Source organism: Panthera uncia, chromosome B1 (genome assembly GCF_023721935.1).
Source record: "Panthera uncia isolate 11264 chromosome B1, Puncia_PCG_1.0, whole genome shotgun sequence".
In the NCBI taxonomy this organism is placed as follows: domain Eukaryota; kingdom Metazoa; phylum Chordata; class Mammalia; order Carnivora; family Felidae; genus Panthera; species Panthera uncia.
In genome coordinates, this window is record NC_064811.1 from 121,074,283 (window position 1) to 121,100,117 (window position 25,835).

The window sequence follows — 25,835 nt, forward strand, 5'->3', positions numbered from 1 at the left end:
AGAGAGAGAGAGAGAGAGAGAGAGAGAGAGAGAGAGAGAGAGAGAGAAAGGGGGGCAATTCCAAGCAGGCTCCACTGCTGACAGCACGGAGCCTGACATGGGGCTCGAACTCACGAACCATGAGGTCATGACCTGAGCTGAAGTTGGATGCTTAACCGACTGAGACATCCAGGTGCCCCAAAGCTTCTACTTATTTTAAGCCACTATTATTTTAGTCTTTTCACAGCTGAAACCTTATCCTAACAAATACACATAATTTCTTATATCATTTAACGTGTGTTCAGTGAGTTTATGGGGCATGGGACTCTCATTCTATAATGCATATTCTGTTTCCTGAGATTTTAATGATAATTCACGAGCAAGATTCTGTCATGTTTAAGGCTTGTTTTTCAGAGTACTGTTACACTGAAATAGTGTCAAAATTGACCAGTTGTTTATTATGAAACAGGTGCAAGTGTTAACAGCTATTAAGTAACCAAACTGTAGCTTAGAAACTTGACAAGTTTTCCAGAAGCACATGTTTACACACAGCTGAAGTGGTATCATCTAATTTGTATATGTGGTCTGTGAGTTTCAGCTTTCCACATGCCCTTTGTACACATCTGCCAACACCCGAGGCAGGGTTTCTACCTCGGCACTATTGACATGTGGGCCAGATATTCTTTGTTGTGGGGTCTGTCCGGTGCACTGTAGGACGTTTAATAGCACTGCTGGCTTCTACCAACTAGACGCCAGGGGCATCTGCCCTCTGAATCATGACAATGAAACACCCCCAGTTGAGAACCTTACAATTCGTGTATCCTGGGGCGGGGAGGGGGGAAGCTTTGGGGAGAGCAGAGATTGTGACTATTTGAATTCTAGCAGAGATATAGACAGGTAGGTCCTTAATATACTTTTTGTGATAGTGGTGCCCTGGTGATTACAGGGGCAAGGAGCATGAGCTGAGTCTTATTTTTTAAATTAAGAAGTTCACTGAGCTTTCAATAAGAAAATTCACAGGGCAGTAAAAAAGTCATAGGCATAATTCCAAGCACATTTAACTCTTAGTCCAACTTCCGCTATCCAAGGTTAAGATGGAAATAATTGCCCATGTGAAGTGAAAAAAAAAAAAAAAACCCTCTATGTATGAATAGAATTCTTTCATAGAAACTTTAATGATAGTAGAAAATTTGACCCTGCAGAACTGAGAGCACTGCCTTACTAAACTTCCAGTTCCTTTTAGCCTTTATATGTTGCTAGCTCCATAGTTTCAGACATTTGGATATTATGTATATGTTACCAGTGAGAATGATTTGCAGGTATGTTCAACCATGGAAGCTTTTTTAGCCCCACCAGTCACGTTCTACCATGGTACCTCTGGCAGTCCTTAGCACTGAATCTATTCTGACGAATGGAACTTTTCTATGTTCCATGGGATCAGCCTATTCGAGGCAAATAATACCTTCAAGATCTCTCTCTTATTAGGAAGAGAGGGGAGGAAGTGTATTCTGAAAAGATACGTCAGTCCTGTCACCTGGTCCTGAGATGGAACTCTGGGGGTGAAGTGAGGAAAAAGCTGTCACCTTGCATTTCTTTCAGATCACTACACTCATCAGGAAGGTCCCCAGTACCTTTGGCATAATTACTGATTGTCAGGGTGTGGGAAGCCAATCAATTTGACGTTCATTTTCATCAACAAAGCAGAAGTAATGCCCCCAGGGTGGGATGAAAATGACATTATGTTTTAATTGAGAGAATTCTCTCTTTGCTGATTTCTGGAGTGGGTGGAATCCAAGATATTTTTTCTTTTCTCCTTCAGTACTACATATGCTTTTAAAAGCTTAGCTCATTGCTGCAATCCATCATTTCCGGCAACCAAAAAACTCCATTATTTCATTCCAAGCATTTTACCATTCAGGGGGGGGGGGGGGGGGGGGGGGAGGGCACGGGGGGGGGGATGGCAGAAAGGGTGATCTGCTATTCATAGGAAGAGATTATTTAAAAAAATGGAAATTAAAGGCAACATACTGGGAAGAGGGGGTTATTTATCCCTTATCTAACACACTGAATAAGAATGAAGGCTGGGCATTGTCATGGCTAACCTAATATCTAAGAAGGTGCAAAACCAAGGACTAGTTTCAGATACATACTCATCTATAAACATGAAATTTACTCTGCGTTTTTTGTCAAAAAAGCTTGAAAGGTAACAACTCAGTACATCATTCGACCTACTTTGTTATGATAAAGTCTCTTAAGAGTCCAACTCTATGAAACCCAGTACATAAAACAACAGATACCCTTTTCCTAGTGCAGATTTACAACTCATTCTCCCAGAAATCTCTTCAATCCCACCCACCTCAGCAATTAAAAAAAAAAAAAAAGAGCCTAACCTTGTTACCACCTGCAAGAGGGTAAAAAAAAATCACTTCTTTGCTAGCAAACAGTGTATCAAAATCACTTCATAGTTCTTCAATTGCACAAACCAACAGTCATGTTGGAATCCGGCTGTTTGCAAAAGGATTTAGAAAGTGTTATGGATGTAATCTGAGAGGAGTTAATATCATCATCTCTAGAATGTCAACCACACAATCTGACCTGTGAGACGTCTTCTCTGCCTTCCTTCTGAGCAGGGAGGTTTTTCCAATTGATCAAAGGATTCCTTATGAATCAGTGTATATGACTCCCCAAGACTCTAAGAACGTAATAGAGTCAGCAATATCATTTAGCTTGAGCCAGTAATGATTTCCCAAAGGTCTAACTCCAGGTTTATCCCAGTTCCCCAATAAAACAAAAATGACTTCAATGCATTCAGTGTGCTAAGGACACAAGAACATTCTGGTAGGTTATTTCTGCATACAAAAAAAAAAAAAAATCCAGTTTCTCAACAGGGATTCAGTTTTCCTTACATTCATTTCTTTTTGTTATAACTTGTTCTAATATATGGTGTGCTTCCCAGAAGAGGGGCCACCATTACTAGGGAACAATTAGTTGACTAAGAACTTCCTTTTTTTAACTATAAAATCTCTTAAGTGGAAATTTCTGTTTAAAATTGCAAATCCCTTTTAGAGAGTTTTGACCAGTTTGCTCTCCCACACAACAATTAAATGAACACACACACACACACTCCCAGTGAAAACGGACATCAACATCAACGGACCACTTGTAAAGGTTTGTCTCTCCACCGTCACCCTTCACCCCAGTGAATCCTGAAGCTTGCATCATCTTGGAGGAAACCGCAATTCACAGCTCACTCAATATTCAGCTCAATATTCAGCTCAATATTAAGTAGTCAACCTCACAGCTTGCCAGCAAGGAGTGGAGTGCTTATTTTATCATTGAAACATATTATCTCACTCCCTATCTCAAAAAACTGCCTTTGAATGGCTTGGCTGAAAAATGGTATGGTAGCAGGTCTAGACTTAGAGAGTCGCCTCCACTATTCTGGTGGCCAAAACCAAAACAACGAAACAAAACACATACACACACACCACTTTAAAATGTAGCAGCTGAGGGGCGCCTGGGTGGCTCAGTCGGTTAAGCGTCTGACTTCAGCTCAGGTCATGATCTCGCAGTCCGTGAGTTCGAGCCCCGCGTCGGGCTCTGTGCTGACAGCTCAGAGCCTGGAGCCTGCTTCAGATTCTGTGTCTCCCTCTCTCTGACCCTCCCCCCTTCATGCTCTGTCTCTCTGTCTCAAAAATAAATAAAAGTTAAAAAAATAAAATAAAATAAAATAAAATGTAGCAGCTGAAATATATATTTATATAATACAAGTCTTGAAAAGTCTATGAAGAATCTACATGTCCTCAGATATTGTGGATAACAAAATATTTTTTAAAAGGGAGTTCAACATCTCAGGATTATTGGAGATAGGTGTGGTGTGGTGCATATGCCAAAAGGTTGTCTTGTACCTGAATCCATCAGTGATGGTGGTCATTCTTACTTAGTTATTAGGTTTTTGATACTTTAGTACTTGGTGGTCTTTCTAAGTATGGAAGGTAAAGAAATTCCTTATTCAGTACCGTTTCCATGAATGGGGCAAAGGTCAATCCCCTACTCCAAAAAACTCACAGTATGTACTAGCAAATATAGGCCCTTCTGATTGTCAGTAATGCATGTATGTAACAAATATTTAGGAATTCCGTTGTAAATAATGAATTTTATTGTTGTACACAATATAATTGGGCATAACATTTGTAAAATGCTGTCATTAGTGGTTTTAGGATTGTAAATCACCTCTTCAATGCCAGAACTGGCAAAACACGCATATACAATAGCCTCTAGGCACACTTTGTAAGCATCTGTTAGAGTAATTTGCAGTTTTATTGGTGAATTCATAGTTCCCTGACGTAGCTCTTTAGAAATAATACTGGAGGGGCGCCTGGGTGGCGCAGTCGGTTAAGCGTCCGACTTCAGCCAGGTCACGATCTCGAGGTCTGTGAGTGTGAGCCCTGCGTCAGGCTCTGGGCTGACGGCTCGGAGCCTGGAGCCTGTTTCCGATTCTGTGTCTCCCTCTCTCTCTGCCCCTCCCCCGTTCATGCTCTGTCTCTCTCTGTCCCAAAAATAAATAAAAAAAGTTGAAAAAAAAATTTTTTTAAAAAAGAAAAGAAATAATACTGGAGCAAGTCTTGTGTGAAGCTGAAGTCACCTTTCTCATGAAAGCATTCTCTTTTCTACAATGAATTCTAAATAATGAATCTGTCTTATGGTTGCCTTTAAAAATTTCTAATCTCAAACTCTGTAACTTTCTGAGTCTTTTAATAGTACATTGAGTTTTGTATACTTTTTCCCATAAATATTCAGTTAAAATATCTAGATAGCCATTTTTAAGTAATTGGGAAAGAAAATCAAACTTTCAACTAAACATAATAAAAATATACTCTCTTTTAGAATAACTTAATAGTAAGAAAAATTAAATGAGAGAAATCTTGGGCAAAACTTACCATCAATAATTAATTATTCAAGGGATATGCACAGATCCCATCCACTATAAAAATAATACTCAGCAAATTCAATTAACTTTCTTTGCCTGTCTTATCTTTCTGCAGGCCTCTCTGTTTCCATTAAGCCTTTCAGGGGACTTTATTCGGGCTTTAAAGATTAAACAAGAAAGAGTCGGATTAATTTTTTAAAATGGAAGTGAGATTATGCCATTTCTCTGCTCAAAACATTCCTCTGGTTCCTGGCATGCTTACAATGAAAGCCCAAGGCCCTGCTATTCACCAGGAGGCCCTATAAACTATTCTCCTTTATTTCCTTCCAGCCTCCCCTCTCTTCTGGCTGTCACTTCCTGTGCCAAATGCACCCTCACCCCAGGGCCTTGTTATGACTGCTTCCTTTACCCAGAACACTCTATCCCACATGGCTTGACAAGACTCGCTCCTGAACTGGCTCCAGGGTCTGCTTGATACTTTTTATCTCTCTTAGGGAGAGCTTTCTCTACCACCCTACCTTGGGTGACCCCTTCCCAACCACCTTCTCCCTACCTTGCTTAGTTTTCCCAAGATGTTATTATATGTTACATTTAACACGAATAACATGTTTTTATGATATTATATATGTGTGTGTACATATTATACTCACCCAGTATAATTATTTGTTTGTTGTCTGCCTCTCTCCCTTGAGCGTAAACCCCATAAGGACAGAGACCCTTTGTTCATTGCTGTTCCCCAGGACCACAAAAGTACTTGGTATATAATAGCTGCTCAATAAGTATTTGTTGAATGAGTCAGTGAACTTTCTTTTCATCTCAGTGGTACACACACCTTAGCATAGCTTCCTACACTGTTTATCAGATATGTAATGATACTCAGATCCTTTTATATTTAATTCTCATTTCATAACATCTCAGTGTCCCCCTGACACTGATGGAGCAGAATGAAAACAATCGAAGGGGAAAGTCAATGAACTGGTCTGCAGCCACTGAGGTCATTTTTCTAATTGATTAGGAAACAAAAAAGATGCGACAGAAATGTGAATGCTTATTATTTTGATAGAACTACTGAAAATACCCTCCAGAGCAGCTATTAGTTTATTAATTATACCTTGACGAATGACATTTATGAGACCAGCCGTGCAACACAATAGTACAGCGGAGTGTTCCCTTGAACACTATTTCCACGACCAAGTTAAATAAGATGGTGCGCAGTACTTCTTTGACAGCTGGCGCCCTAAGATAAAATTAATTCATTAATCTCCCTCGTGAGGTTAAAAATAAGTAACCATCCTGAGACTTCAACCACTCCTCAAGTGAGCTGAGTAAGTACCTGACATGAAACATGTATTTAAATGACTGTGGTCATATTTGTATTTCATATGAGGGTTTCACAGCTCTTTGGTAGTAACTTGCAGGATATTTAACATAAAATTTTGGAAATGACTCTGCCAATATTTGTTCGTGGTAACACAAGATGTTTAGGAGCCTTGGACAAAAGACCTACCTTGCATGTGACCATAATAATTATTATAGTGTAACTCAAAACACCGGGAACCTTATCTTTGTTCCTTAACACCTTACTCCCTCTAATAAATTAGGTTTTGTTTTTTTTTTTTCCTTTATAAAAGTGTTCCGTGCTCATTACAGAGAACAAGAAGAACAGAGACAAGTGGGGGAAAAAAAAGAAACACAACCACAGATCCATCACCACCCCTTAAAGACAACTGCTATGAACATCTTGGTGAACTTTCATTTTATTCCTTTTTCATGTCCAAATGCCTCTTAAAAAAAAAAAAAACATTAATTACTATGAAAGGCATGTAATTCAAGGCAAGTCTTAGTATGACACCAGTGATGATATTTTTAAAATACCACATTTTCGAGTGATAAAAGTAACAGTTGGGAGATAGACCGGAGTGCTTTAAAAATTAACATTTTTCATAAAAATGAAAACCAATTTGGCCAAAAATAGTGTCAAAAATAACTTTCACATACCGAAAGCATGCCTACATGTTAAAAGCATTTGCAAGAGTACACATTTTTTTTTTTTCTGAGTAAAATTTTCCCCTGCTTTTCTTTTGGCAAGTACCTACAGAGTACATACAAAATTAGTGAGCAAGAAAATAATTGGTAGGAGTCATTTTGTCTGAAAAACAAAATAGTTACCTAAAATCCATATAACCAATTAATTCCTGCCACCATACTCTAGCAAAGACTGACAGCCAGAGTTTGGACCTAATCTTTTTTTGTAAATCATTCTCCCTCTGGGCTATCTGACTCCCTAATTATTCTACTTCCTCCAGCCCCATTCTCATTTCTATAAAACTGCTGATTTCCCAGATAACCTCACCAATGCCTTCTCCCCACCCCCCCACCCCCACCCATTCATGAATCTTTCAATTGAACATCCCTGAGCCTAATTCCATTCAAGTTAAAAGAGAACCAACTGATTGAGTGACTCATTCCTGGATACTTAAGGCAAGAACTAGATTCTGCAGATGGATGAGTCATTTTGACTGGAAAGCCTGGATGGGAAAGAGTATCTGAGGGTGCGTGTAACAGAGGATGGGGAAATCGTGAAGGTAGTAGGTGCCAATAAATACAAGATGTTAAAACAGTATTCCCTAGTTTGAGGTACTTTGATATCTTAAGATGGGTTCTACTTTCCAAAGACCATTTACAAGCCCCCCCCCACCCCCCGCCCCCAACATCTCTTCTAGCTGAAAATATTTCCATTCACTTTTGTTGCTTTTAGGTAACAAAAAGGTTGATCTCCTTGTCCAAAGCTCCAGGCATTTTCTCGTGATAGAAACTTCCAGAAAGATCTGGTGTCAACCATTGAGGACCAGAATATAGAAGATAATTTCTCCTTTGTTCAAAATGAAGGGAGCTTATTGAGGTTTTCTGATTACAAAAATAATATATGCTTATTGTAAAAATGTCAGTCCATAAAATAAAAGTAAAAATCACTTGAAACCCTAAGTAAATGGAGACAACAGTTAATATTTCTGCATCTACTCTTCCTGATTTTTTTCCTGTATGCACACATTTTATAAACGATAGGATCATTCCATTCAAGGGGATTTGTAACCTGCTTTATAGTCACTTAACTGGCTTCTGGCTGGGACTGCTCACTGAGGTAAGATGGCTAAGAGTCACTGTTTTATCTCTATTTTCAGTAGTTCACTTACTTTACAGATTATTCATTAAGGCCTAAAGTCATCATGTGTAAATGACAGATTCTAAAAAAAACCCAAAAACCAAAACATGATTTGAACACATACTTTACTTTTTTAAGTTTTTAGAAGTTATAAAGGTAATGTAAATTCATGGTAAAAAAAATAGAATAAAGGATACAAACTGAAAAATAAAAGAATACCTTTCCCTTACTATCTCTCTCCTCCCAAACCCAGTCCTTTTCACTCTTCAGGGGTAACCACTGTGAACAGTTTATCTGTTGAGAAATTATCCATGTACATCCATGCATATTATGTGCACATAAATGTACCACCTCTTTTTTTTTTTTTTTACCATAAATGGGATCATGTTACACCTGTTGTCTGCAGCCAGTTTTTTGTGTTTGTTTTTCTAAATCTAACATTATCTCTTGGACATCCGTTCAAATACATTTCTATAGATTCCCTTCATCTTTTTTTTAATGGCTATTGTTTCCCACAGAATGTCCCATGGCTCATTTCATCAACTTTCTACCTATGGACATTGAATTTGTTTCAAATCTTTATGCTGCACATCTTACACAGCACATCTCTGTCCATATACCTTACATCCTTGTCCACATACTATAGTGTTACTTGTTCAAGTCTATTTGTAGATTAAATTCCTAGAATGGGACATCAGATTCCAAGCTCACAAAATAACACCGGAGCATCATAATTCTCTGTAACTTAGAGGACTCCTTTCTTTTTTACATGTTTAATAGAGTATTTAATGGAACTACCGCCTTGGGTAACCCCCACAATGGCTCACAATAGAAAAAAAGGAAGGAAAAGACTGAGATGAGATAGAATGCAGAAACATTTGAGACAGCATGTAGCTGAGGGCAAAATGGCGTGCATGGGAGTTAATTTCCATCTGTAGTAGGGCTAACTGTTGTTTCTTGCAGAGGTGAGGAGACAGGTATAAGGCTAGGGAGCTGTGTAGTCTGAGAGCTGTAGAAAACGGCTCCTCTCTTCATGTGGAAGAAACACTTGAGGAAGTGTCAAAAGATTTGTGGAACATGTTTCCAAGCAAGAGAAAAAAGCCATGTACAACTTTTTAATGATTTGAAAGAAAAAAAAAAAAAAAAGATGTTTTCATTTCATGGGCTGTCCAAATTCCAGGATTCAGGCCTGAATTCAAATCTGTCTCACACAAAGCTTGCCTCTAGTCTTTATGAGACACTACTATGTGAACTTTTGCCCTATTTGGATCAAAATATAACACTGTCCTTCAATAAAATAATTTACATTAAACAAGAAGCTTATTTGATAAAGCAGTTGGCTCACGGATGTGGAAAAATTCTATATGAAATAATTCTAAACTTTTAAAATGAGGTTAATGACACAGGGAATTTTAGGCCTGGGAAGTTTATTATTAAACATGAAAATCAGTGTAATAGTCAATGGAATACTACTTGGCAATGAGAAAGAATGAAATATGGCCTTTTGTAGCAACTTGGATGGAACTGGAGAGTGTTATGCTAAGTGAAATAAGTCATACAGAGAAAGACAGATACCATATGTTTTCACTCTTATGTGGATCCCGAGAAACTTAACAGAAGACCATGGGGGAGGGGAAGGAAAATAAAAAAAGTTAGGGAGGGAGCCAAACCGTAAGAGACTCTTAAAAACTGACAATAAGGGTTGATGGGGGGGGGGAGGGAGGGGAAAGGGGGTGATGGGCATTGAGGAGGGCACCTGTTGGGATGAGCACTGGGTGTTGTATGGAAACCAATTTGCAATACATTTCATATTAAAAAAAATTAAAAAAAAAAATCAGTGTAATAGTAACCGTAATTCAAGTATTGACTTTTCACATCAAACCAACTAAACTCTTCTTGTACCTCCATTATCCACTCTCTGCCTTTGGAAGTTTCTTTGGTGGTTGGCAGTTAGATCTATATCCAAGGTGAAAAAAAATGAACACAACAGCCCGGCAATCTTTCTCTTGTCAAACCAAACTGTTTAATGCTAAAAAAGAGAGTTACATCATGGTAGTGTGCTACTCATATTAGACAGAGAGACCAACTATATTTGGAAAGGGCTTTACTGCACATCTTATATTTATAAAGGGATCCATTTTTATCTGTAGTCAAAAACAGATCTGTGTGATAATCAAAGCCTTATCAGATCTCTCTTTAGAACATTTAACACTAGTTCTTACAAACTAATGGTTTTTCAACAATATGTTTTCCTCCCAAGATCTGATTAGCAACTATATTAGGTGCTAGCTTCTGGGAGACATAATGGTCAACAAGACAGTTTATGCCCACAAAAGAGCTTGCAGTTAATCAAGAAGGTGATGAGTAAACAGGGAATTCTAAATATCCAAGGACATGAAAGGAAGTGGTATCTAATCCAGTTTTGGAGTGGCAGGGAACGATTTCCAAAGAAAACACAGGCTATTAAAAAAAACAACCAAACAGGCAGCATACAGGAGAGTGCACGCGCAAAGTGTAGACTTTATCTAGAGGGCAATGGGAAATCAGCAGGGCTGGGAGGGACACGATGAGATCCGCCTTCTAGAAAGACTAGGACTTGAGGATGGAGAGAAGGGAATGGTGGGAGTGACCCTGGACATAGGGAGACCAGCCAGAGGCTGTTGTAATCCAGAGGACCAATGATGGAGACTTGAATGAAGTTCTTGGCAGTTGGGACTGAAAGAGAAGAATGCGTTTAGGAGAGGTAGGAGGTAGGATCTATGCAGGAGGAAAGGTAACTGAATGGAAGTGGAGGGTGCAGAAGAGGTAATAATGAGAGCTGATGCAGCAAATGCTGCCATTCCTGCCCTCCCTTCCTCAGTGATCACATGGCCTTTACTGCTTCAATGCTGCCTTCCCACTGCCAGCACCTGCATATATCTGCCAAGGATTTTTCTCTAGCCACTGAAGCCTGCTTTGCTCACCTGTGCTGGAGACCACAGCGTGAGGGAATTGACTCCTGAGAGTGGGTTTAAGTGATCAATGGTAGACCACATAAACATCCCAGCTCTCTTAACCTATTGGGGAGGAAAGTCTGAGGCCTTCCATTGCGTGAATTACCCTCCAGTTGTCCACAGCAGGTGACCTGTTGGATGACAGTCCCCTTATTGGATGCCTTCTTTCCCTTGGCTCGCTTCCTCATTCCTCTCCCAGTGTTTCCTGTGTCACTTCCTACAGAACTACTTGCACTCAACTTTTTGTCTCAGGATCTGCTCCTAAGCAAACCCAAACAAATGGTGTCCAACTTTAAGGTTTGTGTCATGGTGGGTGATGATGATGATGCTATCCACTAAAACAGAAAACAACAGAATAGAGAGGAGGGTTTTAATCAATCAATCAATTGACTTTTGGAAGGGACAGGGGAAGGTAGGGGAAAATGGTATGCTTTGTTTGGGACCTGTTGAACGGCAAGTGGTTGAGGGACCTCTGCATGGGATGTCTCAATAGAACTCCAGCAGATGGTACAGTGGACCAAATATCATGAAGCAAATTCAAAGACTGCCCATACTTTTGTGCTTCTAGTTAAGTTTTCTTTTCTGGAAGATAAATTGAGAACAGAAATGATAAGTACTCTGCTAAAGGAAAGACGCTGCATAAGCCAAAAAATGAAGCCCCTGACTGTCATTCCTATAATGACATCAAGAAACGGGCTGTGGTGTGATGTGGGGGTGTCTCTCTTACCACCGAGAAGCACTCATTTGGCCCTACATATGGGAATACAGAATGGGTTTGTTTAAATGAAAATATATGGTCTAGTTTGCAACGATTTTTCTCTTTTTTTCTATCCCGGTTACCGGAGGGCAGTTGCTGCCCTGAAAAGGAATAAACACAAAGAAGAAATTGCATGAAATGAGAATATGTATTTTTGATAGCAAAGGAATGGAAAGACATATTGTATACACAGAATAGGCCTTGTAGATTGAATTAGCCAGTCCCAAACTGAAGCCAGAGGTTACTACATTCCCATTTTCAAACAAATACTCTTCATCATCCATTACACATACTTGAGAATTTGGCCTTTTATTCATTCTCAAGGTGCTTCAATAGTCTTTGCAAAAGTAAAATCACGACCACAGGCACTGCTGAGGCCTTGTAAATGGGGTGCAGAAAATTTTATGGGAGCATATACACATTTGTTGTGTTCACAGGAAGACGCAGGGCCGGGGCCAAAGTGGTCACAGCCCCCGGGGCTTTTGGATGTTACATTTCCCACAAAGAACAAACATGAAAGTGTTGATGATTATCTTCGATACCAAGTGATTCAACCCCTGTGCCATCTGGGCGGAGATAAAGAGGCTTAGTCAAACAACCACAGTTGTTTTCTGGTCCTGTCTTTGTCCTGTCTTTAGAGATAGCTCATGTGAGGCATCCAATAAATTTCTCCTTCGCAAAGCTGACCACCCATTAAAAAAGTGCACCTGCACTTCAGTGTGTGAACCCCACAAGCGTTGGTCTGCAGAGACCCCATTGGTTATAGTTTTGAGAAGGGCTAACCTGGATACAAAGTTGACAGTGATTAATGCAAGCCCCTTTTCTGCAAGGAGTTCTGAACGGAGTCAATAGCTCTTTTTTTAGAATTCACCCATGAATTCATTAGGCTGGTGAGGGATGGATGGGGCTAGTTCCGAGAACATCTTTTTTAGCTTCAAGTAACATCATCTAGATCAGGAAAATCCGAAACAATGAAAACTTTCCCTCTGGTAAACAGCTGGACAGACTACAGTTCATCTACTGCGAGTACATCAAAGAAATGCTATAAGCAATACAGAATAGCTTTCCAATTTGAAACACAACAGGAATCAGATATATCAGTCTACGTGTCATTTAGTTCAGGGCAATAAGTTCGTGCTACAAATGGAAATGCTCCTGCAGACTAAAAGGTGGATAATTGAAAGACTGCTGTCCTCATCATCACTGTCCTAGTCTCTGAAATGAACATGCACTCAGATTGATGGTTTGGAGGTGACCACTTGGCATCTAGACCCATCTATTTGTGAATAAGCCAATTAGCCCTAACAAATGCAGAAAGACTCATAGTGCACAGCTTGGTGAATTTTCACAAAATTACATAAGCATGTAATCAGCAGCCAGGTAAAGAAATGGAACATCCTTGGGGTGCCTGGGTGACTCAGTTCGTTGAGCATCCGACTTCAGCTCAGGTCATGATCTCACAGTTCATGGGTTCAAACCTTATATCGAGTTTTGCACTGATAGAGCAGATCCTGCTTCAGATCCTCCGTCTCCCTCTCCCTCTCCCTCCCCACCCACCTCTCTCCCCCTCCTTCCCTCGCACGTGCTCTGTCTCTCTCAAAAATAAACATTAAAAAAAAAGAAAGAAAGAAATGTAACATCCTGGCTTCCTAGAAACCCTTCTTGCGCCCCTTCCCAGCTGCTACCACCCCCAATACCGAATACTTATGGTGACTTGTCCCGTCGCCAACTCTTAGTGTGGGCGGTAGAATTTCAGGGGTAGAGACTGATTTTGCCCAGTTCCAGCATTATAGTTTGGGCCTTACCAAAAAAAATAAAGGCACCTGGGCTGAAGTTGACAGGACTGCTCCAGATGGTAGACTTTTTTTTTTATTATTATTATTTTTTATTTTTCATTTTTTAAAAATTTTTTAACGTTTATTTTTGAGACAGAGAGAGACAGAGCATGAATGGGGGAGGGTCAGAGAGAGAGGAAGACACAGAATCTGAAACAGGCTCCAGGCTCTGAGCAGTCAGCACAGAGCCTGACGTGGGGCTTGAACTCACAGACCGTGAGATCATGACCTGAGCGAAGTCGGACGCTTAACCGACTGAGCCACCCAGGCGCCCCTGGACATTTTGAAAAAGAAGGGATATGGAAGAAGCTTGGAGACCTTCTATCCTCTTTCTACTGGAAAGTGGGCTACACTTAACACCTGGGCTCTCCTGATTCCCAGTCTAGAACTTTTTCTTCTGTACTGCTGACTGGATCACCACTACCTTCAGCATTATGCGCTTTATTTAACCAAGAGGTTTTTACAGTTTCCTGAAACTATTTCTATGGTTCAGAGGATCTACTAAAAATGACTGAAAATAAACATTAACCCTTTCTTTAATTTTCTTAATTGAAAGAAGCATTTTAAGGGACTACGATTACCAGATATTTTAAAGGAAGAAAGAAAAGAAAGAAATGGAAGAGAAGAGGACAAAATTAGAATTAGAATTAGATCTAATTTTAATTAGAATTAGAGTTCAAAATGTAGAATTAGAATTACATTGATAAACAAAATTACATTGATACACAGAATATTCTTATCTTGTAACTTCTTTGAAGTATTTTACTTAAAGGGCTACTTTTTATTCCTAACTAAAAAAGGGTAATCCATCAGTGATACGTCAGATGCCAAATGTGGGTATATGTGAACAAATACCGTAGAGATGTGTTCCTTATGCTCACGGCCAGTGACACCTCACCTGACTTAGCAGGTGGCGTGACAGGGCACAAAGGAAGAAAATGTACCGTGTGCAGTTCCGGGTTTGAATTCCAGTGCTGCCGCTCACCAACGGCAGGACTTGTACAAGCTATTAAGCCTCTCCGCAAAAGGTCCTAGTACAGGTACAAGTACAGAGTGCTTCGTACTGGCTATTAAATCTCTCTGCAGAAGGTGCAGACTCCCAGTTATAAGACAACTAAGTCATGAGGACGTAACGTACAGCATAGGTAACGCTATCGTATCGTTAATCTTTAAGTTACTGCCAGCGTAGAGCTTAAAAGTTCTCATCATGAGAAAAAAAGTGTGTCACTGTGTATGGTGATGGATGGTACCTAAACTTACTGTGGTAACCACTGTACAATATATATATATCAAATCATTATGTTGTCTACCTTAAACTAACACCATCTGATATGTCAATCATATCTCAATAAAATTGGAAAAGTTATTAAATCTCTCTGAACCTCCATTTAGTCATTTGTAAAGTAAACATAATTCCCATGTCTCGGTGAGTTGTTTTCAGAATTAAATGAAATGACATCGGTCCTGTGCCCTGATAATTACATTTGACCCTTGAACAACACAGGGGTATTGGGGTGCTGACCCCATGCAGCCGAAAATTGCATATAACTTCTGGCTCCCCAAAAACTTAACTACTGGTATTAACTATGGTATTAACAATAATACCATACTGTTGACTGGTAACCTTCCCAATAATATGGTTGATGAGCACATTATCTTGAATGTTATAGGTTATATGTACTGTATACAGTATTCTTACAATAAAGACGGCTAGAGAAAAGAAAATTAAGAAAATCATAAGGAAGAGAAAATACGTTTACAGTACTATACAGTGTTTACCAAAAAAAAAAAAAAAAAAGCTGCATTTAAGTGGACCCGTGCAGTTCAAACCCGTGTTTTATTAGCTTCCTTCTCTGTACGCAACGAATGTGTGTAATCAAAAGGAGCTTAAGCTACAAAATGATACACACCAACAACACTCAAATGTTCTACTGTTTATCCGTGACTTAGTCTGAATTTAAAAAGAATCCGCTGTGTTTGAAAAAGGATTAAAGAAAACACTTTGCTGTAATCTAGGACAGAGTGTCTATCTGTCTGTCTGTCTGTCTGTCTCTGTCTCTCTCTCTGAGCTGGTTAAGTCTTAATGTAAAGGAAGGCGATGTGCACATCTTCAAAGCCAACAGTCTGAAAGAGGTCATTCCTATCTGGCCAGTAGCATGGCAGGCGGACAGTCCACTGTGGGTGCCCCTCGACGTGAGGCATCATTTGTTTCGATTTCAGTGAAGTATATGAGATGGTACCACTTATATTAGATTGATGGGCAGAACAGAGAGAGGAAAATAGATTGAGAATTGGCCCAGTGACAAGGCAGACCACTCCAAACTGGTCTTGTTAGCTTCACAGCAGATCCTGATTGGCATACCAAGTCCTGGAAGGACCCAAACTCTCCCCGTGTTCTGTACATCCTGTTTATGTGCTGTAAACAACAACGACAAAAAGTGTTGTTTTCTTTTTAAGGGGTTCTGGCAAATGATCGGGGCAGGGGTTTACAAATGTAATTGTTGATACGTTTTGCATTGTCTAACTCTAAGCTCGGTCTGAAATATCAAACAGAAGCATCAGTGACTCCAAACACTTTGAAAGAATTCCACAGAGACCCACATTTCCCTTCACACCCGCTCTGGTTGTGTTTTTGTTTTTTGGCTTAATACAGAGCAAACATACTGCGCCTTCAAAATCATAATAACACAAGAATTGAAGCTCCATATTGTTTAAAAGTAGTGCTGAGATATAAATTCTTCTCTTGATGGTCTTTGCTTATGGAAAGACGATGGGGAATTGTAAACAGCTGCAGGTACAATGGTACTAATGCATCCACTCCTTATACAGACCAGCCCTTGGTGCCCTGAAAAACACCCGATCTCACACTCTTTTTTCTATTAGTGTAAATCTTCTACAAAGTGAGACGACGACAAATTAGACAAAGTACATTAAATCATACATGGTCTGTAATTTCTATCTCCCCCATTATAGGAAAGTTCTTTTCTTCCTTTTGTAAAATCACCATCAGCAACACCACCACCCAGGGTGCACTCAGGCATCTATTCATGGCTTTAAGGATATTTTGTCCCCATGTCCCTCCAGCTGAAGGTGACAGGAGCTTTTAACTCGTCATTTTATTAAGGATTCCTGGTGTTCCCTCTGTCTCAGACATTCACAGCAAGTGAAAATGTTAGGTCTTGGCTCATGAACATTCTTTGGTTCTCAGGAAAGTCAGTCTAGAAATAGTGGCAACGACGAAGGCCAGGACACCCTGAAGCTCTGTGTTTATTCTGTTTCTCTGGGATGGCGGCAGCTGTGTGTCTCAGACACCATCTGCTGAAGGCAAATGCCTAGTTAAGTGTGCTATTCTCGATGTCTTCGCAGTCCACAGCCCTACCCACCTCTCCCCACTTTGCTATCCCCCATGCTGCTTGCTTCACTCTCCACAGGCCTGCAACACAATCACAACACGCTGGGTGGGTCCCCTTGGTGTGGAGCTGTGGCGTCCTAAAGGGTGCTCTCGCGTGGCACGCCTCCCCTGCCCCACGGGCTTACTCCAGAAGTGTTTAGAAGATAATCTCATCCCCTTGATAGAAGGTATATAAATATATAAGCACATTATCTATGGTGTTTGAAAAGCCCCACAAACCTAAAAAGCATGTAGGTACCTGGACTCTTTGGGGATGAGAAGAAAGCTATGGGTCTTCAGCATTTGCTGAAGATTGAAACCAGACATGTTAAACCTCATTAATTATGGTCTCTACTAATTGGGAATCGGAGACAATTCTTTGGGCTGATATTTATCTTTGCATTATCTCTGGAAAGAAGAAGTTTGCTAAGTAACTAAAGAATAGAAATAACATTGTAATGGTAATGTTTAAACTACTGAAGAGAAGATTTCTAAGAACTCTGAGGCCTTTATTTATACAGTAACAACAAATTATTTTTTGCCTAGTCACTAAAGCCACCTGTCTCCTTCCTGGCTTCCCCATTTCTGCACAGACACTATTCCTCCCAATTCAACTTGCTCATAGCAAAGCTAACCAGTCTCCCAAACCCATGAACTGACCCTTTGTCTGCCTCTCTCACCAACCACTTCCTTTTCTCTTTAAACCCAGGTCCTCATCAATAATGTTGCCTTAGCATTAGAACATCCCCCATTGGACTCCTCTTTCTTGCCACATCTCCAATGATTCAGCAATCTGCTGCCCACTCGGTCTTCTGAAATTTTCTGTAGGAATCCATGACTCTTATGCCCGTGAACCTCAAGGTCCTCAACTGTCGCTTTAATGTCTTTGCTTCCAGTACTGCATTTAGCAGAGTACTAGAATAATTGTAGGTCCACACTATCTAGCTGAGACCCCTGGGCTCTGACGTGTTTGGGACTCATACTTTCTCTTATTTTAGAATGATAATATGATGCCTGAGACATATTTTACATAACACTCCGGTGGGCCTTCATAGTCAAGCACGTTGATATTTCTGTAGCAAAATGTATGAATTTCACCCTTGGTAGTACATGAGGGCTATAAATCGCCTCCCATTAGGTTTTGACACTAAGTAACTTATTAAAAAAATTGCAGTTGGTGGAGCTTTTTGGATTTCAGAATTGTGGGAAAGGGACTGAGGAGCTGTAGTCAGAATACGATGGCCATTTATCACTATCCAGACTTGAAAGAAACGTTTTCTTGAAAAGTCTCCATCCTGCAATCTTTTGTTAATTCAGATCGGTCTTCTCCACAGTTAGCCCAAATTATTGAGGCTGTCCTCACAAAACATGTCTTCAGGTTATGGGAACTTTGTGATTACAAGGTTGTCCTTGTCATTTTTAATTTTTCTAATTTGACTCCATTTCTAAAGCATTTTCAACTAGCTTATTTTTTTTTTTTAAGTTCCTTATTAGTTGTCTGTTTTAGCAAAATGTATACTCATTTTGTTTGTCCCCTGCCTAAATAAAGGCTCTTGGAAGTATAGACTGATTCTCCCTCAGAATGGTAGATTTACATTTCAAAAATCCCAGTTATGCTGACTTCCCACCCAAAATAAAAGTTAACTTTTTAAGTGAGTTTATCTAATTTGTAATAGGTCTATCCAGCAAACCACACAAACCTCTTCTATACACAGTGAAACATACACTGATATCACTCTTTGAGGTCGAGTTGTAACTTGACCAATAAAACCTTCTTAAAATATAGCCAAGCCAAACATTATTAGGGCAGCAATGCAGGGTTTGGATATACATCACGGGATGCTGGCTGTATGGGTCACAGCACTCTGACAGGCAGTTCCTAGGCAGTTATTTTGACATTAGAAAGTCACAATCCATCAACTTAACAGCAGGGTGATAATTTGGGGACTAGGGAGATGGCTATACAAAACGACACTGTGGGAAGCAAACAGTAGTTCAAATAGCTCCTGTTTGAGAATGAAGACATCAACTAAGCAAAATTTCTCTCCACCTCTAGAACCAGGTATAATGTAATGTGTTTTGGGGGTAGCGCGTTATCTATGGCGTTTGAAAAGCCTTGCAAACCTAAAAAGTATGTAAGTACTTGGACTCTTTGGAGATGAGAAGAAACGGATCTGCCATGACAAGACTAAAGAGTGACAAAGAGTTGCGTTCCCCCCCCCCCCCCAGTGTTTGTCACAAACCACTTCCAGTGACCTGTGTGTGCTACCCCAAGCCAGTATTTCCTGAGATGCTTCTTGGCTCTTTCTGAATTGCAAAACACTCAGACTTCCAGCCATCTGTGACACCTGGCTCCTTGGGCGAGTGGGAGACACTTGGGCTTTATCGTTGCAGGGGTTCCTGGCCAATGACCCTGCTATAAGCCCTTCCTGAACACTCGTGGCCTTGGTCTCCCATGCTCTCCTGGACAAATGAATGGGTGCAGAGGCCGTGGAGAGCTTCTGAAATTTTCTCAGTTGCTGGAACTAAAGTAACAACAGCAGGAAGCTTTCAGGCTGCTGCACTGGGGTTGGGGTGGGAGGTGGGAGGGTGAGGACTATGGGCTACCGTGCAGTGGTTCTCAAGTGTTCTCATCTCATAATAACTCTGAGAACACACAGACAAGCCCTGAGGGATGGCCATGCAATTGGGAAGGGGACAGAAAACACATCTTGCCTTCTACTCTGGAAAGGAGAGTAGATAATAAATTATGTATTGATGCTGAGATTGCAAAAAGGAACATTAGATGGATATATGCAGATACTCTGATTAAGAAGAGAGGCGGAGTCCGGGTGGCGAGATTGTCTTAATGAGCTGTGCTGCCTCCATGGAAACCAGAGTGGTCTTTGTGGCCACCCACACCCCACTAGGGTCATGACCTTCCCTGCTGGTGATTAGTTCTTGCCACTGCCCTCCTGGCAGTCTGCCCGAAATACTAACAGTGTGTAAAGCAAATTACTTTCAGGTTATACTTAGCTCTTTCAAAGAAAAAGAAATTTGCTGTATGAACGAAACATCAGCAGGTAAAGAACAAAGAGCTCCTAAAGCAAAAATGAAGCACTCGATTACTGCCGACCCTTGATTTTAATAAACCTTTGTGGCTGTTTAAATTGAGTTTCTCCTTTAAAAAAGAAAAACTAGCTTCAGACGAATAACTTCAGCACATAAGCTGAGAGTATCTGAGAATTTACACATATCAGAAAAGTAATTTTAAGCAACCAACAGTAGAAGCAAAGTCAATAATGTTTCCATACCTGGCGCTGATATTCTTCCGTGAAGCACAGAGTCACTGGGCAGCAGGTCTTTCGAATTAGAGGTGAATGGTGATTGTCTAAATGTATCTTCTGAAAAGAAAGGGCTGGGGTGGGGGAAAGCAGAGCAAAGTTTAGGAAATCAAAGTTACTTACATTACCCAGAGCATCCGGCCCCAAAGACACACAGACACACAGACACACAGACACACACACACACACACACAAATGCAGGATAAGGTACCTTTTTAAAAAAAAATGGTGTTTAGAGAATCCAAGAAGATTGTGCTTAAAATGGAGGAGAAAATATATTACATCAGACGAGTGCTGTCTGTATATTCTGTCTGTTGGTTTTATATTTAAGGTGAATATATGAAATATCACCATCTTTGAAACATTGTTAAGCACAGTCAGGACAGCTGAGCAGTAAATTTTACTCTTGTACTATATGTTCACTATATGTTGTGCCCAGATGAAGACCAACTGCCCAGATCAGGATCAGAATCACAAAGGCCTATTTGAGGTTCTTCCCAGAGGAGCAAGAGATTTGCCCTGGTTCATGCACATTCTGTCACCTGGGTGCTTAGGACCAATAGCACGCATCAGAAGGACAGCAGGCAGGCCAGAGTCAGGGGCCAGTGCACTTTAAGAGATAATTCACCGGTCCCCACGGAAACCGAGACTGCATCCTAGAACCATCTTGTTTTGGAAGGAGTTAAGCCAGCTAACGGGACTCCTGAAAGGATCCTGGGGACCCATTATTTCCCATGAAACTGAGGCCCTGACTTGACTGGTTCTCAGTTCCCCGAGTGGCTCAGCTAGAACTAGAAGCAGGGATGTCAGACATCCAGCCAGGGTTTTGCTCTGCAGCGAACACAAAGGATTTGGTTGCTTTTAACCAGAGTTTCCTAATCCAATTGTAGCATCCACCGTCCATTCCTCTAAAGTAAACTGAAAATAAGTAATGTGATCACATGTGTGAATACTGCAGTTATCAGTACAGTCCAACCTGGAGAACGACAGCCCAATTTATTTACAACAGAGGAAATTTATTTATTTATTTTTATTTGTTATTTTTTTTCACTATATGAAATTTATTGTCAAACTGGTTTCCATACAACACCCAGTGCTCATCCCAAAAGATGCCCCCCTCAATACCCATCACCCACCCTCCCCTCCCTCCCACCCCCCATCAACCCTCAGTTTGTTCTCAGTTTTTAAGAGTCTCTTATGCTTTGGCTCTCTCCCACTCTAACCTCTTTTTTTTTTTTTCCTTCCCCTCCCCCATGGGTTTCTGTTAAGTTTCTCAGGATCCACATAAGAGTGAAAACATATGGTATCTTTCTCTACAACAGAGGAAATTTAATGGAGGAAGTGGGTACACAGGTGGTGAAGGTCCATAGGGACAGTAATGCAGCCCGACACAGACTGGCGCCTCCCTGAGGCTGGAGGAACAAAAAAAGAAGGAGGTAGATGGAGCCCAAGGTCGGGGGCCACCTGGTAGGGTCTGCACCTTGGAGGAGATGCAGCTCCCGCAGGAGACGGAAAGGGAGTGGTCTTCCCTAAGCCCCTCCCCCTTCTCCCACCAGGGCGTCGGATTGGTGGAACCTTCCCACAAGCCAAGGAGAGTCAGCCTGCAGGGATCAGGTCCCCTTCGAAACTGCAAACCAGGGGGAAGCCTGGGAGGCTCAATCGGCCTCCGACTTCGGCTCAGGCCATGGTGTCACAGTTTACGGGTTCAAGCCCCACATTGGGCTCTGTGCTGACAGCTCAAAGCCTGGAGTACACTTCGGATTCTGTCTCCTTACTTCTGCCTCTCCCCAGCTCGTGCTCTGTCTCCACCTCCCTCTCGAAAATAATAAACATTAAAAAAAAAATTTAAAAACACCCCTGCAAATTAGGGGAAGGAAAAGATGTGAGGGCACACGAGACTAGTACTGCCACGACTAGTGTTGCTTTTCTAAACATGCCTCAAGGCTATGGTTACTGTCATTAAACAGTAAAAGGAAATATTAAGATAAAGACGGAAGACATACTTCTTGTAAGTACAAGAAGTAAAACATATATTAGTTCACAATATTTGATATGACTGTCAGGCCAGATTTAATGCAACTTTGTATGGCAGGCTTTTTAGTTATATCTTAAACATAAAACAATTTAAAGGGGCTTAAAGAGTGAACCTGCTACAGGCTAGTAGGTGATGGGAAATGGGGAAACGTTGTTTTATGCCAAACAGCTCATAACCTGCAAGTGATACAGAATACTTGAAAGGATAAGGCGATGCAGTAAGGTGGCCAATAGCACGTGCTCAAAGGTAGGCAGCTCTGAGTTCAAATCCCAGCCTCACCACTTCGGCTGTGTGACCTTACACGTATTATCGAGCTTCTCCGAGCCTCCGTTTCTTGTCTATAAAGTGGGGTGATCACAGCATCCACACCTCACAGAGGAGCTTGAGTCAGGACTGAATAAGATGGTCTGGAGAATATGCTTCTGTAGTGCCTGGTAAACACTAAGTGCTCAATAAATGTGAGTTATTTTTTATTTGCATCTTTGCCTAACTCAAATAGGAGCATAAATGAGCCAACCTACAAGTTGACAGAAAGCGTAGAGTTTTCTTGTATAAGATGAACGAAGAAAAAGCCACTCTGATTTTGAAGAGTCTTTTTGACTTCTGGGTGACTAGGTTAATTTCCAACTCTTCGGTGAAGGACGTGGTTAACAATCAAAGGGCTTTTAAGGACAGAGACACCTTGGAGGATTGTTGGTCAAACCCAGAGTATTAAGATTTCTCCACTCCCACCTGGGTAGTGCTGGAGCTTCCATACAAAGGTGCCAGTGCTATTCTTGTGTCTGAGCGGACAGTTCACAGGAGAGACACCAGGAGCTGGTCCCCAGGCACAGGGTTAAAGGTCAGGCAGTGGGTCTGCATATTATTGTGACTCTGGAGGTAGCAATTCCCTTAAAATCTGAGAGTTCGGAGAAACCCACAAACTGTTTGGTCTGAAATGTGGAGAGTTCCCTCTGAGGACATCAAGAATCTCAAAAAGGGCTCCCTAATGGGTATCTCAAAATGTCACCCTTCTTGCCACAGAGACATGGTGGGTACTTCCCCCATTCCCTCGATCTGCCAGCAGCTGTCTAGTGAGTGCCTACAACGTGCCAGGCCTTGGGAACATAATGGTCAGCAAAACCAGCCATGACTCCAAATCTCAGGGAGTGCAAAGACCTGCGTGGCTACATGAAAGGGAACTGTAACGGAGTCTAACGCTGTGGAAGGGAGGGTACAGTGTTACGGGGCGGGGGGGAGGGTGTGGGGGCTAGCCTGGCTAACTGAGTCGAGACCTGAAGGGAGGGTAGGGTTGTGGGAAAATGGGGAAAGTGTCCCCTGCACAGAGAACACAGCCCATCTACAGAGCTGCTGGAAGGCGCATCGAGGAGGGACATGAGGCTAAAGCCTGGGGAAGGAAGGCACACTGCATGTAGGGATCCTGACTTTGTCCCAACAGCAGTGGGAAGTCCTGCTGTGTTTTAACAAAGCAGTGGGGCCTGCAGAAGACAAGACAGGTGGCCAGAGTAGCGGTCCACATGAGACATCGTGACACCGGTGGCCAATGCAGCAAACCAGCAGTGACACATGCAGACCGAATAATGGTTTAAGAGATAGGGCAGGTAAAGACTACAGGTACATTTATTTTTTTAAGTTTATTTATTTATTTATTTAGAGAGAGAGAGAGGTGTGCACACGAGCACGGGATGGGCAGAGAGACGGGGAGAGAGAGAGAATCCCAAGTTCGATGTGGGGCTCAAACTCATGAACCACGAGATCATGACCCCACACTAAAAAACTAAGAGTCGGATGCTTAACCTACTGAGCCACCCAGGCACCCCAAGGTACATTTAAAACCAACCCTCTGGTTTCCAGGTGAACCAGGACGAGGCTGCCACGGTATGTGCCAGGAACAGGCTCCTAGATTTTGCTAAATACTGGAAATGGGCTACCTCTGCATCGCAGATCTCCACCGACGTGAGGAGTGAAGCCCAGTTATCACCAAGCCACTCAGAAGAAATTGAGTTGAAAGGGAGACAATCACCGAGGGAAACAACATTCCAAATAATTTTCTACCCTGGATGCAGCTTTATCCTGCACAGCACAGAAGAGGTTTCTTCTCAGGGAGAAGGAGTCATGCTGCATACTAAAAAGGCAACAAAGGACAAGCAATGTTACGGGGCAAGGAATCAATGAAGGACCCTTCACAAGCCAAGGCAGCATGAGCCTAATGTGAGGTCTTCTCTAGAAAGAGACGATATTAGATTAACAGGGCATCAGTCTCAGGCCAAACGTGCAGCTGCAGTGCTCTGCATTGGGAGGCGTCCCCCGGAGGCGGGGAGCGCGGTGGTTTAGCACACCGTTTGCAACAATCTGAGTCTGCATTCCGTACTGGCCATTTAATAGTTAAGTGACTTCCGGTCAACAGACTCTCTAGCCTCTGTTTCATCACTGGAAAAAAGTTTCAAAATACCTTCTTTGTAAGGGTGCTGCAAGGTTAAGTAAGGTATTTCATGTTAATGTTCTTAGTACACAGTACATGCTCAAAAAAAGTAGCAACTGATGCATATATCGCTACTCACTGTTCTAAAGTACTTTGTGTATATTAACTTCAGGTTAGTCCTCACAAGGGCTGTACTGGGTGGCTACTATTATTATTATCCATAAGGAATGCAGAGACTGGGGCACAGAGAAAGGAAGTGATTGTCCATGCCCGTGAGCTGAGCTCAGATTTGAATACAGGCAGGCTGGCATCCCAGTCTGCACTCTTACCCACTAAGCTACACTGCCTCCCTCCTGTGATCCCTTAACATCCAGGCAGCTCAGGGGCGGTACAGAACCGCAGATCCTCCTTGGAACGAACAGAGCAAAAGGAAGGGATACAGGAAGGAGGGCTGAAGGGGAGATGGGAGCAGCCATTTCAGTATGCAGGATCCCAGGTAACTGAAGAAAGACTTTTTCACCTGAGAAACACAGAACGTGAAAATGATTTAGTCTTTCCCTCCCTCTAGAAGTTAAGATATGCCCCAATTTCCTAAAACTTCTGCAACCCAGAGGCCTGTCAATTTGCAATCCTAATTATTCCCCCCCCCCATCTGCACCCACTGGTTTTGAGGGCAAGCTCATCTCTGTGATTAAGCCTAAGTGAAGAGGGAAGAGTAACGAGGCCATCAGGTGTTCACAAGCCTCTATTTCAGCACAGATCTGAAGCTCATGGTGGCACTATGGTTACACAGACATTTGTATATTAATCTTCCAGCCACCTAGATTGGCAGCTATGTTTCAGGAAGAGGAGCAGGAAAAACCAAACTTGCAGGATGCCTTACATAGCATGTGCTTGATTAACGGGGTTACATCTCCAATGACATTAGCCATCTTCAACTCTGCCCATGATCTGAGGACAGAAGACACTGCACCTGCACCTTCGCACCAAGCAATGTCCTTTTCAGA

The 25,835-nt window shown here is 41.6% G+C and overlaps 1 protein-coding gene across 2 annotated transcripts in view; it reads right to left on the reverse strand.

The window, feature by feature from the left end:
* Positions 1-25,835, reverse strand: part of ZNF827 (zinc finger protein 827) — a 169,801-nt gene that overhangs the window by 36,716 nt on the left and 107,250 nt on the right. For both annotated transcript variants that reach the window (XM_049631210.1, XM_049631209.1), the window contains one exon: positions 20,342-20,445. In XM_049631210.1, coding sequence (XP_049487167.1) covers positions 20,342-20,445 — 104 coding nt within the window. The remainder of the gene's footprint in view (positions 1-20,341; positions 20,446-25,835) is intronic.